This window comes from Nelusetta ayraudi, unplaced genomic scaffold, assembly GCF_046127955.1.
Source record: "Nelusetta ayraudi isolate G7.1 ecotype Tasmania unplaced genomic scaffold, CSIRO-AGI_Nayr_v1 ptg000042l, whole genome shotgun sequence".
NCBI classification, from domain to species: Eukaryota; Metazoa; Chordata; class Actinopteri; order Tetraodontiformes; family Monacanthidae; genus Nelusetta; species Nelusetta ayraudi.
This window is the reverse complement of record NW_027466092.1, coordinates 9,186,442-9,206,258: the sequence shown is the minus strand read 5'-3', so window position 1 is coordinate 9,206,258 and position 19,817 is coordinate 9,186,442. Positions and strand designations below refer to the sequence as shown.

Below are 19,817 nucleotides of genomic sequence, written 5' to 3'. Positions count from 1 at the left end.
TGATGATGCTGTGCCCATTAAAAGAGCTGTATATTAAGTAATTCCTCTGCTAGATGTTGGAGTTGTGCACTGCATGCACACCTCAACAAACCGATGCAGACACAAACGTTCACTGAGCAGACAAACATATTTTCTTGTGAATTTCAATTTAGGCTACACATTTTTATCATCAAGCCTTGTCCATTCCGACGTTCAGAGTTCTGAAGGGAAAGAGGAACGGGAATGTGTTTGTCCAGGACGAAAGTTTTTATGATTTTATGAAATCATAAAATGAAATAAAAATCACAACATGTGCTGCTGTTAGTTTACTGTCAGCGAACTCTCCACAAACGACCTGCGCCACTCACTCCTTTTACGAAAACATGGTCAGAATCCCACGTCCCTTCATGATGTCACAAAGGGCTCTGGAAGCTAAAACGGTGACTTTCGCCAAAGGCTGTAAACGGCCCGCTACAATGTGACAAATGTGACCTTTGGCAAACACGCAGCAGAGGCTGCAGGCGGGGATTGAAGAAGAAGAAGAAGAAGAAAAAGAAGAAGAAAAAAAACACACCCTTTTCACTCCAACTCTCACTCCCCACCTCTCCGCCGCTTCTCACTCCCTCGGCGCTATCTGACACGGCCTTCCCTCTGCCTTTCTCTCCACCCTCTTCACTAAACACATGCAGCGAGGAGAGTAGGAGGAGGACAGAAGAAGCGACGCGTCAGGAGGGAGAGCGAGCGGAGAAAGTTAAACGAGAGCCCGAGCAGATGGGAGGAAGAAAGGAGCGGGTCGCCCTTCAGAGGAGCCGCGCGAATCACCCAGTGTGGATGAATCAAAGGCTGTGATATCAAAGAAGCGCAGGGGGAGTTGGAGGCGCGACGCCGCGCTGCGGGAACGCGGACAAGACAGCGGGCGGCGCGCCGAAAGCCAGACAAAGTTAAGTTGCGCGCGGGCGCGTGTCTCCGTGCGCGCGCGAGCGTCTCTCTCTCTCCCCGGAATCTCCAAACTTTGGTGCGAGGTCCGCCGACTGTGACGGCGGCACTTCCGCCCTGAACCCTCCGCCAATTAGCCGCCTTCCAGCGGGGAGAGGAGCCGCGGAGAGGCGCCAGGGAGGGACCGAAGGAGGGAGGAAGGAAGGAAGGAAGAAGAAGCTCTTCGGGTCTGGAAGTGGCCGAGGAGGAGAAAGAAGAGAAAGAGCGGGTCGTTCTTTCATAAGGAGTCCGGGCTCGCGGGCGGGGAGTCTCGCGCCATGGCAGGAGCCAAGCCGGGAGTCCACGCGCTGCAGCTCAAACCCGTTTCCGTCCCCGAAGCGCTGAAGAAGGGAGGCAAATTCATCAAGTGGGACGAGGTGAGATTAGTTTGTTCGTCTGTGGGTGAGTGTGGAGGGAGCGAGGGAAGCGCGAGGCACCGCTGCGAGGGGTCACAAACACGAGAGGAAGAGAGAGAGAACATGTTGGCGTTCTTGCGCAAGCTGGTGGCTCTCGAGGAGGCAGACAAGCAGCGACAGCCTGTGTTTGACAGCAGGGCCCCTGCTTTCAAGGGCCACATGTCGTGAGACACGCGCGGGTGTGTGGGTTGGTGTATGTATGTGCTCGCACGTCTTGGATATTGTGTGCAGGTACGGTGCAGGTGTGTGCGCCCCCCCCACACACAGGAGCCCACTGTGTCAGCCAGGTCACATCAGCTACTGTAGCAGACAGCTCTGCACTGTCCCTACGTGTGTGTGCGTGCGCGTGTACGTGTCGAGCTCATTTCTTGTCAAGCCGGTTTTTCTCAGGCTCAGGTTTAGTTCGGATGCCTTTTCTTTTGCCGCTGTCTCTCCTTTCCTGTTCGTGGGAGGACCGAGCACCTGTCAGAAGGTGAATCAGTGAATGTCCTTCCTCTGATTTCTCGTCCGTCGCTGCGAAATCAAACACAAGCGCGTTTCCTTCCGATTTGTTTGTTCTGGAAACATTTGCACGCTTTGGAATCTCCTGTGTGTTTCTGCTGCAGCTTGACTGGCAACCCTATCAGTCACCCCCTTGTTGTGTTTTTATTTGTGTGTGTGCGTGTGTGTTTGTATGGGTGTGAGACACTCGAGTCGTAAGGCCTTTGTGCATCTTGTGTGTCGAGCGTCCGTCAATGATTAACTGGGCGGCAGGCTGCTGTGACTCTCCCACTGCAGGCCCGTAGTTTCCATTTTGCAAAAAAAAAAAAAGAAATTAAATAAACACACATTTTACTAAACACTCCAATGCAATCACGTGTTCATCTCTTAAAAATCCTCCAAAGGAGACATACATACACACACACACACACACACACACACACACACACACACACACACACACACACACTTTATCAGGCTTTCATCCTAAGTGCATGTTTGCAACATGAGGTCGGGCAGAAGCAAAAACAAAACATAACCAAAACGTGTTTGTCAGCGCAACAGCTTATTTGCAGGGGGCTTCGACACAGACTGGAGTGACGATGAGACGCTTGTGGCTCTTGTGAAGAGAGAGGGCTCTTGTCACGCTGACAGTGAATAGCATGTCCTTTTGATTTCCAGCCCGTCTCCGCCTCTCCCAACACACACTCGGCCTCTCTGTCCCGCTGCCTCGCTCTCTTCTCGCACAGGGAATTCCCAGGAAATGGTTATGCTGCTGATTAATTGTGCGAGTGCTCAAAAACATGCCCCCCTCTCCCTCCCACCCTCCCAGTCTTATCTTTCATTGCCTCCCCCCACCTCACCCACCGCCCACACTGGCTAAAATGGACCAATGCATCATGGGGGATGAGTGCAGGGAGAGATGGGGACGTGGTGGCGACCCGGGAGGAAGAGGAGACGCTGCAGTCGTGTGGGCAGGGGGTCTCGTCCATGCTGTGTTCTTGGCTGTGCCCAGTTAGAATGGTGCTCTCGTCCTCCGATGGTGCCATCATTCAGGATTATAGGGATTATGCTGCGTTAAAACCCCATGTCGTACTCGTTTCCAAAAATTAATTGTCCACTTATCCTCTTGTTTTACTGTAGATCTCGCGAAAATGGCACATTAAGCCCTCCGGGGTTTGTCATTGACCTGGCAGACTTATCATTACTCTCACCAAGAGATGATTTCTTCACTGTTTATCCTGAAGAGAAGTTAGCAAGAGAGGTCAGGAGTTCATTCACACGCTAGAGTCGCATATTATCACCAGGAAACATTTGTAAATTTGATCGTGCATATGGAAGCTGTAAAATTAGACAAGCATGACATGGTGTGATTCTGTATTGTTGAGTCGTGTGTCCGACCGCATGTAATGTAATAATTCTGACAGGTTTTTTGAAGCAAGTTGCAACAACATGCAGAAGAAAAGTAAATGAAAACAAAAATAGAAGCAGCCGTCTCGTAATTTCTGATTATCCAGCAGATTAAATTGAGTTCTGGACCTCATTGCACATAAACGTTTGCTGTGATATATAAATGGACCAGTTAAGCCGGTATTCTTTGGGCCACACTTTGCTAATTTAAGGGTTGCTGCTCCTTTGTGGCCTGATGACATGCTGAGTTCTTGGAAAGTGATGCACTGCATAGTTCAAGAAGAAATTGTTTATAATCTGGAGCTGCTGCCTCTCAGTGCAGATGTCCGATCAGTTATCACGATCCTGTTTAGATACACTTCCACAAAAAAAGAAAGAAATGAAGTGGAACAAACTTCACATTTTAAACTTTAAAAATGACAAAATGATCAGTTTTAGTCCCCTGCCTCCGCCCTAAGACAGCTGGGATAGGCTCCAGCAGACCCCCGTCACCCTGAGCTCGGGAAGAAGCGTGTATGGAAGATGAATGAATGAAATTTCTTTTAGTGTCCTTTAATTGTGTCACCGAAGCGCACTCTGTCACCCTGCATTACACAACACACATTTATTCTTAAAAATGAAAATGAGTAATTACCAAACCAAATTGAACCAGGAGCAGTTGAAAGGTCAATGCAGAGTTTGGCAAACGCAGATTCATATGAAAAATGAACGCTCTCTCAAATGGGTCCCTGGAAGCTTAACGGAGAGCTTGAATATTTAACACGGCTACATTTTTCATGAAACTCTAAAGGTGGCGTTTTATTGCGGAGTGTAGATGCAACCTTTGAAGCGTAGCACCTGTCACCTGGCTGCTGCTGCTGGGTGGGGCGGTCACATTCTCTGCAGTCTGGACCAGCCAACTTTCTCACCTCAGATGTCGTCACTTCTCTTTTTATTCCTTTTTTCTTTTGTTTTTCGGTGCGCGCTAAGGCAAACTGATAAGACCCCATGTTTGTTTTCCCTCTCCTCATTAATATCTCATGTTTTCCTCATTTAATTATGCAGGTAACTGAGAGATATTGTGTCTCGCTGAGAATTTACCATGGCAGACCGATCACCTCGTGTGTGTTTGTGTGTTTCTTCCAAGAATCACAACTGTGTTAACAGTGGTTGGAAGCAAACTCAACTGAGACATCTTAATAAATGATCCCGTTGTCCAATAAGAGGATCAAATTCTTTTTACTGTTTAACATAAGTTGGGGTATTCCATTTGCAGAGTGGCAAAAGAATTGGGACACACACACACACACACACACACACACACACACACACACACACACACACACACACACACTCACACACACACACAGTGCCTGAGGCCAGCACTCTGTGTTTACATGAGAATCTCACATCTGACCTCATCCCTGTCTTCTCAACCTCAGCCTCATCACTTCTCCCTCCTCCTCCTCTTTCTTTCCCTCTTCCTCCTCCTCCTCTTTCTTTCCCTCTTCCTCTTCCTCCTCCTCCTCCTCCTCCACGTTCCTTATTTCACCCGCGGCCCTTAGTCCCTCCTCCTTCACGCCCTCTGACATACTTGACAGCCCTGTAGCAGTGTGTCAGAAAGCGTCACCTACTTCAGTCCGGTCAAATGACACACACTTACAAACACACTCTGACTCACATTGTCGGGTGTGTGAGAGACTCCCCATTCCAAATTGACCATTGACTTGTGATTCAGGTTTGTGCGCGCATGTGATTGTGTGTGCGCCTGGTTGTTGTTTTTCTTCCTCCTCTTCTCCTCCTGGGTGTGCGTCCCGCATCCAATGACTTCCTGTTCAAGCTTGTTGTGTTTTCCAGGCCGCTCGCACTCTCCGCCCCCTCCCACTCTCCCTTCCCTCCCCCTGTTTTGCCGCGGCTCCGCCTTCCGTAGCCCCGGCCGCAATTCAATTAAAGCAAATTCCAACTGGAATTCAGTTAAAATTCCTCCCAAACAAGCAATTAAACAAACGGAGACAGACAGCTTGTCTGCAGAGCACCTCGGCTTGGCTGTCGGCAGCGCTGTAACGCGCCTCTCGAAGTGACACAAAGGCCAAACAGTTGTCCTAACGGCTGACACTTGTGTCTCCACCGCTGGATTACGTCTATAATTAAAACGAGCTCCCACTGTGACAACTCTGCCTACTTCACAGGCACATTACAGCTGAGCTTGTTCCTTCAGAGTTCAGGCTGCGCACCGCAGTCAACTGAGACTTAGCTGGAGCGCTAATATTCCAATAGCCAGAGTCGCCCTGTCGATCCTCACTGTGTTGGCACTACAAGGGGCCTACACACACACACACACACACACACACAGGTCCCCCATTCAAGAAGACAATTATGGATGGGCTGTTTTTATATCACCTTAATCTGCCCATATATAAACAAATTAGTTTCAGTTGAGAAACCAAAATGAATATATAATTTTTAAAAATCTGTTCATAATATCCTGTGCTTGATTTTAAGATCCGTTTTACAGGCCAGTTCAAAAGAAACACAGATCTTCAAAGGCTCACAGTATCAAAGATTAATCAAAGAAAAGAGTCTGTGTGGTGTAATGTGAACATGTCACTCCAGTTTCAAATGGATCACTTTTTTTCTGTTTGTTCTGTTTTGATGATGTGAATGGCAAGACCATTCAGGAGCCACTTTGGTGGGCCCAGCTGATAAAGAGGGAACAGGACATTTAAAAGGGATACACTTGCAAATACAGGGAGAGAAAACAAATTATTGTTATTTCATCACATTTTAATAAATAAACAGCTTTTCTTATTTTTAACCCACTCTGCAAATATTATGGTGGCAGTCTGTAACCCATAACAAAATAACTGCTGGGCGATTATTGGAAAAGCATTTCTTACAGCCTACTCGTCCCTATCTTGATTTAAAAAAACCCAAAGCAAAACAATTTTAGTGTGAATTAATTCCATGTGCGCTTAGACTTGTTGAGCAGTTAACTCTTCTCATGAAATGTTTCCTTTCCTCCACTGCCACAGCAAAGCTTCATCAATGTCGCAACCTTGAATGATTCTCTTGCCACAAAAAAAAACAGATTTGTTTGATTTGTTGCACACATTTGGTTTCCACATCTGCAGAAACGTCGCTGCTGTGGTTAGACTGTCCTTCGGGAGAAGACATGAAGACGTTGCCATCTTTGGACTCGCAGGGGAGAAAACGATAAGCCGCTTCTTTCCCAGAAGTGGGTTGAAAAAGTCGAGTCGCTGGCCGGATTTTGGCCCCCCTGAGATGGACGATCGGAAGCGACCGGCCCGCAAATTGTCAGGGGACGAGGGAAGCGCGGTCTCCGGCGAGGGGCTGACGCCGTGTCGAGAAACACGGCTGACATCCTGACAGGGAGGTGAGAGGAGAGGGATGGATGGGAGGCTGCAGGCCAGGCAGGGAGGTGGAAGGTCAACCACAGCCACATGCGAAGTGTGTGACTGACATCTGGCCTGTGCTGCCCCCCCCTCCCCCTTCCCTCTTCTCTCCCTGTTCACAATTAGACCTCCACACGGCCTGCGTCGCCATTCAGCGTCCAGCCGAGGCTCCTCTGTCCTTCTTTTTTTCACCCGTTTCTCTCCATTCTGGGCTCTGTCTGGTGTTTCATGAACAAAACCCCTTGTTGAGGTCCTTTTGTTCCTACATAATTTAACTTAATAACTCCCTTAACTATCTGGTAGACCGCCTAACAATCTTTGGTTGTTTGTTGTTTGGCCCTGAAGGAATCTAAACTGAGCAACAAAGATTTTTACTGGAGAATTTTGCGCATGTATTTATTTCCCCCCCTCCACTTACCTTTCAGACGCAATTGCGCGCCCAAAGCAATGAATGCGCAATGATGTTTACAGTCATCCTTTGTGGACAGCGATGATGCCCCTTTGCAGCCGTCACGTTGAGTTTGACAAGCTTTTCACTACTTTGGTGTTCAGGTTTAATAGGACGCAGGAACACGTGCAGCACCTGCAACTTTCCTGTATAAAGATGACTAGTTTTCCACCGCAGGCATTCTTGTCTTGACCTGCACAACTGCAACGTACTTCTGAGGGAAGTCGAAGACTTGTGCAGTATATTTTACCTTTTACCTAAGTTATTAAAACTGAGAAAAACCTATATTTTTAATGCATCTCATCCTCTCTGTAATTTAACCAGGTAGAAAACTCATTGAGATGACCTGGCCAAGAGGGCACCGCATACAACAGTACAACAAAAATATAGTCCATACGTTCAGATAAACATCACTGGAACACTGTACAAATGATTAGACGTGAAAACAACAGCGAGTTAAATATACCATCAGAACTCAGGGGTGGAGACTGCAATTGACTGAAGAATTTAAAGGAATCACAAATTAAGATCACAACACATTTTCTCTATCTTTTAAAAAGTATTTCAATCCAGGCAGGGTCATTAACCTTGATAATTTCATGTCCTTATGAGGGTCATTCCAGGCTGAAGGAGCTGCATATTGAAAAGCCTACCACTATTTACCACTACAGGTGATTTCAGCTGTTCAGCAGATACTCCATGACTTTTTTTTTTTCTCTCCCAGGCCCTGCTGCTCCCTCTACGGGTCCAAAGGTTACCTGTTGTCATCAACTTTAACTGTGTTGCCAAAGCAGCGGCTCAAACACACTCTCAGCGAGTGCACAATGACCCCTTTTCTCACAGCTCTCTCGGTCACATTTGCCGAGCAGACACACGCGCACACGCACATAAACACCCACATACAGGCGAGCGAGGAGAGAGCAAAGGTGTGTTTGTCACGGCCACTTTTATCAGTTTCTCTCTAATGGCTCTCCACACAGAAACACATTTGCAGAAGTGTACAGTACGCACAGAGCAACAGGCTCGCCTTTTGTTTTTCTGCGATTCGACTCTTTTATAGAAGGAGCTCATTAGCCGGTGTCCGTCTGCTGTCACAGGGTGGTCCGTCCACTGTGCATGGTTGACATTATGGTCTGGTAATGAAGGTGCTGGTCAAAGGGTCAGGCCGGTGGAAGGAGTCGCCCCTGCAGATGGACACAGTCTTGAGTTGATTAGGGAGCGTAGAAAAGGACCGCAAGTGTGTGAGGTCAAGTCAGGGAATGGAAATTTGGCAAAGTGTGTGATTGACTTGAGAGCCTCAAGAGGGAGAGGAAGAAAGGAAGAAAGGAGGAAGGAGTTTCGAGGGTTTCTACAGATGGCAGCTAATTATGCAGTTTGATTTGGTCCATGTATAGACCACCACCCACATCGATGTCAGAACACTCTATAGGGTGCAAGCTTATTATAAGCAAGGCATGTTTGTGTGGGTGTGCATGTGTGTGTGCACGGGAAGTAATTGTTTTTAATGACTTCCTGTCAGGGCTAAGGAACTTTTGAAACAAAGTCACAGTGATCTTGACAAGCAAGAAAACGGTATAAATAACTTACTGCACATTTAATTGTTTATATTTCATAAAGTCTAAGACTTTGCATATATTTTAGTGATGTGTTTAAGTAAGTATCATTTAAATGTATTCAGAGCTGTTTCATCTATAAGTTACTTGGTTGATTAATGAATTCATAGTTTTGGCAGAAATTTCTTTAGTTTTTAAAGCTTTGAACGGTTGTGCAATAAGTTTAAAAGCATGTGGTCGAAACATGAATTGAGGTCATTTGTAAAACACAGCGCAAATAGAATTCAAAGAGCAGATCAGGTATGTAGGAAGGAAGGTAGATCAGGGGATGGGAGCGTTCTGTTGTGCGTGGCTGCGCTAGCGAGCAACTGCCAGGGATGCAAAACAGCAAGCGGAACATGCAAACTGATCAGACAACTGTGTGTTTGTGTGTGTGTGACACATCCAGTCCCTATAGTTCTGCAAACCAACTTGTCTCGGCTGCAATAGGTTGGAGAGATGCTGATGCTGATGTATGATATTAAAGGGTTAATCACACAAAAATACACCATCTTTACAATATGATGGCTGCTTCAAAAAGAACTATTGATCTATTTTTAATACATCTTGGTAAATGGATTGCACTTGTATAGCGCGTCTATGCACTTTACTGCTGCCTCAAAGTGCTTTACAAAACCTCTCGCTCATGCGCTGAGTCACACACCAATGGGCGGCTGTGGCCATGCAAGGCGCTGGCAGACTCATTGGGAGCCATGTAGGGTTCAGTGTCCTGCCCATGGACACTTTGACATGTGGACAGTAGGAGCTGGGATTTGAAACGCTCCTTCATTTTTGGACAACTCGCTCTGCTAACTGTGCCACAACTGCCTTTTAAGTAAGACTTTATTACTACTACTGGACTAGAGCACTGCACAGCTAATTAATATTTATTAATTTTAATTTATAGACTAGTAATATCAGAACATCAATACACAGGGTACATTGACTGTGTTTTGTCTGCCTCATTAACTGTTATATTATAAGTCCTCACTTCTGTGAATTCCCTTTAGTTTATTGGTTCATATAGCAGTGAAGCCTTTCAGTCTGCAGTATACTGTACAGCTCCAAGCAGTGGGCGGCTGCATTTTTCATCCATGAACATGTGGTCCAAACAGGCCAATTCAGGTTATACAGCCCATTTATTATCACACATTTAACGGTAGGATCATATGAGAAATCCATACCCCTGCATCCTGTTTGTGTCTTAACAACATGACTTCGTAGGTGCTGTTCTCCTCTTCCTTCACACCGTATTGGTAAGAGCCCATCATGAGTTTCGACTGTAAAGTTTTCATGGTCACCACAGGCAACTTATTTGCAGCGAAATTGCAAAACATTCCTTCAACTGTGCTTTTTATGCACTAAGTAGCTTGGATAGCTGATAGACATCGCTGATGGAGCATTTGCCTCCAGTCAGGAACATTTGCTTTGCAAATGTTGTGCAGGGACTGCCTTCTATGAACGGCGTGGTTGTCATTTTCAGTCTGAAAGGAGGTTGTGTATGCTCTGACTACTTAGAAGTGCTAGCTGCCTGACTGAAGACAGGTCACAAGTTCAGTCATTTATAGCAGATATCACATTTGTGGTTTAGCCTGAAGCTAATCTGTCATTTCATTTCAAGTTGGAACGCTCAGTTTTGCGCAAAGACATTAAGAATGTACTCATTCGTTTCAATTGATCTACTTCTTTGCATCTTCCCATCTTTCCTCTGTCCGCATGTACCTCACCAAATACTGAGCTCTTCCCTTAATGCTATCTCTTCCTCTCTCTCCGTTAGCCTACCTTGGAACCCAAACTCAAGGTATGTTTAGCTTAAAATGTACTTAAAATGTACATTTCCTGGGAGTGCCACATAGGTGAAACCTCGGGAGACGCTTTTCAGTAACTTAACGATTGAGATGTGGAAACTCTGCAGTTGGCTTCCTGGTGTGAGATGGTGTATTCATGAGTGTTTCGTGCGAGCAGTGTGTGTTGCTAAGCTTGTTTGATTTACAACAGACCAAACCGTATTGATATCAAATCAGTCATGTTGATTTGATATTAAGGTTTAACACATATTTCCGACCTTTTCCAAATACACGTATTGGTCGTCAACTTTATCTATGTGTTTTATGCATATCTATTTAGTATTGATGGCAAAGAACAACTGCGCAAGGAGGGAAGAAGTCCTGGCTTGTAAAGACTTCCAAACCATCATTATTCACATACAAGTCACCTGCTTGTGACATATGAACTGAATACTATAATAATGTAAACATTTTTATTGTAGTTTGTTGCAGATATTTTTAAATATGCAATTTCTTGTCTGCTAGAGTATCTTAAAAACATGGTAAATTTCTAGAGTTCAAGTCTGCAATTTATTCCTGCTACTTTCACTCTTGTTTTCCACCTCTGAATTGTAGGAAATACAGGCGAACAATATTAAAATAGTATTTTTTATCAATTACTGCTTGGCCACATTTCCACTGTTCTTTGTTTAATAAGTATAGTTGTTTACCGGTTTCATAAGTTTCCTGTTTCCGAGCGCTAGTTTCCTCTCTCTTCTATCTGACAATGATGCTGATGTTCCTGCTCATCCCACAATCGTCCATCACCGTATTTACAGTCGGCGTAGATCATCATCATCCTCTCCCAGGATGTCTGTACACTTGTCTGTTAGGCCCCGACTACAACCACTGGCAACTCTAATTACAGCGCCAGCAGCTGTGTGTGTGTGTGTGTGTGTGTGTGTGTGTGTGTGTGTGTGTGTGTGTGTGTGTGTGTGTGTGTGTGTGTGTGTGTGTGTGTGTGTGTGTGTGTAAGCGTGTGGTCATGGTATCCTGCGTATGACTCCATCATGCTGACGCTAATGACATGTTGCCAGAAGCTCCCGTTCCGTCATTATGCTGCGCACGGCTACGATGCTGGTTTCCACCATCAAAACGGATCAAGCACACAAACGCACAGTAATCCTGTCCGTCCGTCCGTCCATTTGTCTCCCCACAATCTTGTAATTGCAAGACACAGGAGCAGGTACATCAGTAAATCAGCTGTTTTTTTTGTGCCACATGGCCCTGTAAATATGGCTGTGTGTCTAGAAGAGAACACTGACTGACATAAACTGATTTGCTTAATCTCATCTTGAACATGCTGGACATAAAAATGGTCATAGAGTTAAAACTTACCTCAAGTAAAGAACTATTATTTGAAAAACCTGGGCGCTCGCTTCATACATGTGGCAATATTCTTGTGTGCTACATATGCATTAAATCAATATTATGTAATAAGAGAGTCTTTGACAGCCATCTTATCAGCTACTCTACTGTGTTACTGTACTGAAAGTGATAGCCCAAAGGTTTGTTCAGCTATTCACTATTCTGTTTTTGTTCCCTTTTTTATTGCCTCGTGTTTCAAATGTTTTTTTTTTTTTTCTTTTATTGGCTCTTTCCACCCATAAATTTCACTGAAATGTTCAAATCTGATTTGTGCGGTTTACTACAAAGTTTTTTTTTTTAGCGTCCAGGCTCATAGATTTGATCTGAATCACAGACACACAGATTGGCTTTCACCACTATTTTTGAAATCCAATTGGAAACCCAAACCTGGGAGTTTTTTTTTTTTTGTTTTTTTTTACAGCTGCCCTGCTGGCTAGAACTTCTATCCAGCATCAAAGTCTTTATGGCAGAAGTGGATAAAACAAATGCTGCCCTGCTTTCCCATTGCTGAGATGGCTCTGCTGGATGTGCCATGTAGGAATGACTGCTGGATAACCCAAATGCTTAGGATAACCCAAATGCTTAAACAAGGATCATTTCAGACCTCTTCACATCAGAAGATGTGAGGTCCTAAAGGTACTGCCGCATGCCAAGCGAGCCGCACAGATGTAGGAATCCAACAGCATCGCTCAAAGGCCGTCGGCCGGGTTGAGAACCAGCAGCAGTGCTGTGAGTTCTTCAGATATGTAAAAAGAAGTCTTATGGAGTTAAATAGCCGGCAGCCGGACTTGATTCTTGTTAGAACCAAGCCCTACTCTCTAACCCACTCCTACTCTAAGACTACCACCACCTGGGCCACGGAGAACCTTCACAGACTAATTGAAAGAGAATACAAGGACACACGACAGGACACATAAATTGTTTCCCAAAGCTTCTCTTCCCAAGCATGACGGTGAAGTCGCCTGCTTTTATTATGTCTTGAAAACAGATAAGATAACTTGCCTGTCCTGCTTGTCTCATCTTCCACACCGGGCTTTTCTGTCTGAGGTCGCCAAGAATGTCTGTTCCAAGATGTGACACCTAACTCACTTACTTAGGTCTCATTAGCACTGTGCTAGCTTTCCGTTGTAGATTTGTGAAAAAAAAAAAAAAAGGCATTTTCAAAATATTAACCAAATCTAATTATGAAACGACTGAGTTGGTTATGCAACCAATCTATTTTTCCCCGAGCAAAGTCACGGTGGGCGGGTTTCCTTTGCAACAACTGTACTCGGTGTTAATACAGAGGCATGAAAGTAACAAGGTTTTATTGACCAAGCCTTTAAGTGCGGTTGTGGCCACAAGGGGGATGATAGCTTCTGTGGATCAGAACTTAATGTCCTTGGACGCCACGTTCTACTCATTCATTTGTCCAAACTATGCGAAGCGATTTAGCAAAATATTGTTTCAATTGAAATTCTATCCCATGCGAAAACGCTTATGCAATCATGTTACTTTTAAATTTGATGAATATGAGTTTTTTCTATTGACAGCTTCAACTTGATGCCAGCTACTGATACCTTGCTTGAAGCAGGTCCAGGTTTGAGGAGTCTATTCAACGCTCTAACATCTGTATTCTTCTGTTGTCTAGGAGCCCAATAGCGGGCCCCCTACCCTTGTGACCTTGAAAGTTGACCCAGATGGATCCTTCCTCTATTGGACTGGAGGCTCCAACCTGGTGAGACACGCTCACACACGTGTACACACACACACACACGTGCACGCACACACGTGAACACCTGTTCCTTCTTCTCCCTGAAGAAGGGCGAAGAGGTTTTCATCCTCTGAGGTTTTCATCCATTACATTCTGCACCAGTTGTCACTGCGGCAGTCTAGTTTAGTTATGACTCAGAGCTGGAAATGAAATGAAATCAAATTAAATTAAGACTGCTGATAGTGGAATTTAGTTCCTTTAATTTGATCCTTTCTCATAGTTGAAACAGAAATTGGAAAATGGCACCATGGTGTTTTGGAGAGAGTGAAGTGTTCCTTCGCTTCATTCATGGAAATAAAGAAGTGACAGCCGTTTCTTCAAGATGAATTACAACCAACAATCGATGCAATGTTTCCTGAAATTGTCTTTCAGTTTGACTGGTCTTGTTTACTTCTGCTTCTTTTGCTCGGAATGTACCAACGTCCTATGACGTAACTTCACTTTATGTGGCCTAATTATTTAGCATGAATGCACCAAATGGCAACGCAGCAGTCGTGTTTTGACTTTTTCATTTTTAGATCAATTTCTTTTTTTCCAAGTTTGCGTAAGCTTCGCTTAAGATTTTATGGGAACATGGTTGAAAGAGGACAAACTAATGTTTACAATTCCCACACATTAATGACGTGTTAAAGCTGCTCTGGTATGCCATTAAAATGTTGGTTTCCTGACCAGCTCTCTCTCATGAGAACTTGCTTCTCTCTTCCTCTCCTTCTGGATTCCTTTAAAAATGTTTTTGTCATACACACAGAAAGCGGTGAGCTAGCTTGCTTCTGATAGGGAAGCAAGAGGTTTTGATGTTGGCGTAGCAAGTGTTGTTGGAAAGCTAGGGTGCTGTACAGCCGATAAGGGTTTTGTAGTCGTCTACCAGGACTGCCAGGTGGGTTACTCTCTAAGTAACATATCAATGAATTGTGAAAGGGTTTTGAAGATAGAATCTTCAGCTGTAAACATGACAGTGTTGCATTATCATTTAAACAATTTGCACAAATCTTTAGGCCGCAGAGCTACTTTTAGGTTATGTATATCCATCTGGCAAAGAAAATGATTTTTAATATACATACGGTTCAACTAGTGACTAAATGAGTATCACTAAACAGAAACAGTTGGTTGATGAGACGCTGGATTTGCTTCATGTTCATATTCTCTATCAGTTGTGGCCAGAAGATTTAGTGTGAGGCTTGTTGGATCAAATGACGTTTCAAAACAGCTCAATTAACTCGTCCCTGTCTCCCCTCCCTCCTTGTTTTTGTCCTGCTCTCCGACACAAATGCTTTGCCCATTTTTATTTCTGGCTGTCTATTTATCCAAAAGGCATCTATGGAATGACCTGTTGATGGACGACATTAACACTGTTCTTACCATGCTCTATATATACACACGTGTGCCTGTGCGTTTATAGATATCTGGGCCAAGGCGCGTATCAGCCCGCATGTCTGTGCATGTCAGCATGTGTTCATGCTTTTGAATGCCTCCTAATGCTTCGCCCGTCACCGCACATGCGCCTGTCTGTTGAGATAATAGGTCGTTTGTCGCCTCAGGTGCAGCCGTGACACTGTTTAGGGAAGAATCCGAATCCCGTGTGTCGAAATGCGACAGCTACTTTTTAGGTGCATTAAGTTGAACTTGTGGATCCCTGTTCTGATCCTAAAGTACATGCTTTGCAGAATCACATCCCCGAGTTTAAGTTAACCTAATGGATTTGATGTAATTTCCTTAGCATGCATTTGGCCTCAGTGGTATCTGTTATGCATATTCTGAAATGATTAAATTGTCAATAAATTACGTAATCGATGCATGCACCATTGTGACGCATTTATTAATCAGAAATTGGATGCTAATTATATTGAAGGCTACGGAGATGGAATGTTTCCTGATCTGTTTGAATTTATCCCCCATATTTTCCTGGTACTTATCTGGTAAAGAGCCTATTGAAAGCATTTGGAAACAAAAGATTCGACATTAGCCTTAAGGTACCACCCTGTGCACCATGGGAGTCAATGGAAATCTTGCCAAAGCCATTTAGGAGTGAAACAAAACAATGGGGTCTGCCAGGAATATCATTCAGCTCCATTGCAATGTCTGATAAAATTACTGCTACTGCAGCATCCATGCTAATCACTTTGGCAGAAGCCATTCTTTTTGGTTAGCAAATCCCTTGGTTTTTAAGACTGGTTGAAAATGTTAAGAAAGATTTTAGAGCTGAAATCTAAGTGATTCAGCCGCTGTGCAAAGTTGTGCATTGATACTAATGCACTGAAACGCTGCATCTCAAACATAATCAAGACTGGGATTAAGACGCATAACATTTACTCAGAAATTCACCCCCATAAGCAAACAACAAAAAACTGATTGGCTGCAGACATCTGCCGCAAAGAAGGAATCTGGAAAAAGAATAAAATACTGTCACACTAGTTGTAAAGTTAATGTGTTTGCATAAACAGATCTTAAAATGTAATGGTTTGCATACTTAGATCTAGCCATGCAAATAACTGATGCAGATGGCGTTGAGTCAGATTTTTGTCTCTGAAGTACAATCCCCACTTTAGTTGAGGGAACTCCTGCTGCTGCTCTCTGAGAAAGGAGTGCCAGTGTTGTCGCATTTGCCTATCATGCCACAGTGTTTGCCCTTTTCTTACATTGCTTACTTAGGTTCTGCTTTTTGTCTTTGTTTTCGTCGACGCAACCGCAATCCAGCCTTGCTGCCCAGCTGGACTGTGGTTGCTTTTTTTTTTTTGGTGCTAACTTCTAGAGAGGGAACACTGCTCACTGTGGGCCACAGATACCATAAATTATGAGAACCACAAAATCTGGACCACCTGGGTGAACTCAAGAGAGTTGGTACTGTAGCAACACAGCTTTTGTAGTTCTTTTTCTATTTCAGACCATTCAACATTGTCCACTTTAAAGGTTTTATGAACAAATATTTACCCCGTCATCGCTGCCCTGTTGTTAAACTCCATTTCCTGGAAGTCGTTCGAACTACAAACTTGCGGGGGAACCTCTTCACTGTGAGAATAAGCACAGCTGAGTATCTGGATTTAGACTGTGACTTTACAGAACTCCTGTTGCAAAGCAGCGGCAGAGCGGCGGCGACTTCGGAGAGAAGCTTTAATTCAGCGTCAGGGCTCCCCTGGAGATTATTGAACCAGAGCTGAACAGAAAGAGGACACTTCAACACAGATATCCAGCTATTATTAATGAGAGCAGTTAAATGCATGGACGGCGAGGGTATTGTAGATGGAACTCATTTTCTCTGAATAGAGGTACCCGAAATATTTGCTCTCCAGTGTGGATTTTATTTTGGCTTGCTCTGCTTTCGCGACTAAAGATGTCAGACGATGCATTTCCAACGGGCTCCGGCCTTTTCCTCGTCGTGAACAAGATCAGTTTTGAGCCTAAAAGGTCTCGAGGTTACATATTACCCCAATGTTCAGTCTGTTGTTGTTACATCTAGCTAATAGTGGAGCAGCTCTGCATGATTAATTGTCTGAGAACCTTGACAGACCTTCAGAATAAAGCATATTTATTCCTTTGTTTGCCGTCGGTTACCAAAACTACACCTTTGATTCTCTTTTTTTGTACCTTTCACGTGTTTGGAAGGGGACAAAACTACCGGCAAACAAGGGGCGGTCTCAAACGGCAGGAACTGACGCTAACCTGGGAGGAGTAACGGTGCCCTTTGTGATGTCACAAAGTTCTTATTGATGTGTTCTTGGTACAGTTGGAGGCACAGAAGCACCTTTGACTCTGCAGTTCACTTCAAGGGGCTCAGAACAAGTGCTCTTTTCAAAGACACATTTTCTTTCCTTGGTTGCAATATTAGAAAAGAATAAACACAGCCTGAGTGTCGAGATAATCTGTCGATAAGCCCAAGTGACAGCGATGCTCCCAGAGAATGACAGGAAGTGTGTGGAGGGGCCAGGATCTGCACTCTTGCCACAAGTAGAGGTGAGAGCATCAGTGGATCCAGCTCAAGTAGAAGAACAAGGCATATAAACATACTTGATGTCCACACAGCACAAGAGAGCCACGTGAATGTGTCTCATTTCCCCTGCTGTCCGTTCGCAGAGGCACATTCACTCATTAGTCTTCGGCTTGTTTGAATCTTCTGCCTCCCTCTTCCCCTCTTTTCTCGCCTCACTCGGTCTGATTTATCGAGCTCGCACCCCTCTTCCTCCTTTTGTATATTCATCCACATGTCTATCTATCCATCTGCCCGCAGGTCTTTTCTCCGTTTCCTTTCTCTCCATTTGTCTCCATCTGCACTGTGTCAGCTTCCTCCCCTGCGCTCGCTTTAACTTTTCCCTACATTATTATTTCCTTTTTTTTAGTTTTTAACCTTTTTTCCACCATTTAACTTATCTTTCTCCTGCCTGACGAGCAACGCCTCTCTTTCTCATCCTGCTGCTGTCAGGTCAGCAGAAGCTCGCTGTCCCCGGCGTCATCTCTCAGCTCTGTTATCATCCTTTCCTTTCCTTTCCTCCTATTTTCTTTATGTCAGCATTAGTTTGGCTTCAAGGGAATTCTGGTGTGCATTAGGGACCAGAATTTCCCACCATGCTTGAGTCAGCTGTGATAACCAACTGTTGCTGACTGACACGCACACACACACACACACACACACACACACACACACACTGTGGTTGGCCATTGAAAGGAGGTAGGCACACCCACTGTTATTCTTTCTCTTTCATTCTCTTGCTGGCCTTTGGAGCGTCCAGCTCAGGAGGATTTAAATACTTTTGGGGCGAGTTCAGATGAGAGTGTCATAAATATGATCACTTATGCACTTTTCTTAAAAAGACCTCACTCCTCCTAGCCGAAGCTTGGCTTCATTTGTGATATAGTAGTTATTACTGTACAACTCAAGCGAGGCAGACAGGGGTCAAACTTTAAGGAAAATATTTCAACAGTGACGGAAAGGCTCGGTAACATGCGTTGGCCTTTGCCAAATTTCAGCGTAATGTAGTTGATGCAGTTTGAGCCGACACCTTTGGGGATATTTTCTCCCTCTCTGCTTGTCCAAACACAGGTCTGGCCCAAACTGCTGCTCCAATTAAACTGCACACATTTCATTGGTTTCCAAACTTTTAGGCATTTATGTCCTGCCTGAGTTTAGACGACACGTGCTTGAGACCACTGGACTCCGTGTGATGAAGTGGAGACACCCACTTTCAGTGCTAGAGTGTTTTTACGTGTATTTTCATTTTTTTTTAATGGCTGCCCGTCCACAGGGAGAAAAGTATAGACGTGACGGTGACTGTTTCATTTGTCAACCTCACTGGAAGACCTCCAGCTGTCCATGGTACTCGGTTTGGAAACCAACTCACCAATGCGTATTCTTAGAGCTGTTTGGTGGGTCAAACCAGGCTGGGGCTGAACCCAGAGTGCATGCCAGTGGTTGAGGATTGCACAAGAGCAACGTGCACGTCCAAAGTCGTACTACGTCTTCTGCAACAGCCAACTTCTGATTGTTCAGCTTGAGTCCCTCGTCTGCCTTCTTTTGTTCTTGTGAGGAGAAGAGAGCCTCTTCCAGAAATACAGACCAGTGGTGGCAAACTGGTTCAAGCACAAAGAGCATCATTACAAAGCCACATCACATATGGATTCCCCGACATCAAGCAAGATAAAAGATAAAATATTGCTTGCTGAAATAGTAGTTTTCTCACATTAGTGGGACCTCTGCAATTCTTTCTTAACCGCAGCTGTTAGTAGGTCTGGTTTGTTCTCTGTTGTGGCCACTTGAAGTGACTCTACCAAGTGCAATGTTTTGACCTCACTTAAAAGCTTCACAGGGAGGAAAAACAAGGCGGCCATGATGTAGTTTCAGAGTGAGGAGGGGCTGTCGCCAACCTGGGAGAGGCTCCAGTGCTCTTTGTGACATCACTAAGGGCTGACTTCCAGCTCTTCATGTTTTAGTACATGTTATCTAAAAAGTGGAACAAGCAACAATTGCAAAAAAAAAAGAAGAAAAGGAACAGATGTGCTTTTCTCCTTTCTGGGGAAGTGGCACAAAGTACTAAGCAGTGAGATGAGACTGCTTTGAAATGTAAATAAAATACTGCTATACATGTACTTATTTGCACATTTGACAAAAAGGTCAGTGACACCAATAGTCCACAGCTTTGTCGCAGAGTGTCGACAGCTTGCCTGCTGAACCGTCTCTTAAATCGCTCAG

The 19,817-nt window shown here is 44.6% G+C and overlaps 1 protein-coding gene across 1 annotated transcript in view; it reads left to right on the top strand.

Moving 5' to 3' along the window:
- Positions 1-626: 626 nt before the first annotated feature.
- plcb3 (phospholipase C, beta 3 (phosphatidylinositol-specific)) overlaps positions 627-19,817 on the top strand; it is a 50,368-nt gene continuing 31,177 nt past the window's right edge. The window contains exons 1-2 of the mRNA XM_076034139.1: positions 627-1,331; positions 13,517-13,603. Of these exons, the coding sequence (XP_075890254.1) occupies positions 1,233-1,331; positions 13,517-13,603 (186 nt within the window). The 5' untranslated portion in view covers positions 627-1,232. The remainder of the gene's footprint in view (positions 1,332-13,516; positions 13,604-19,817) is intronic.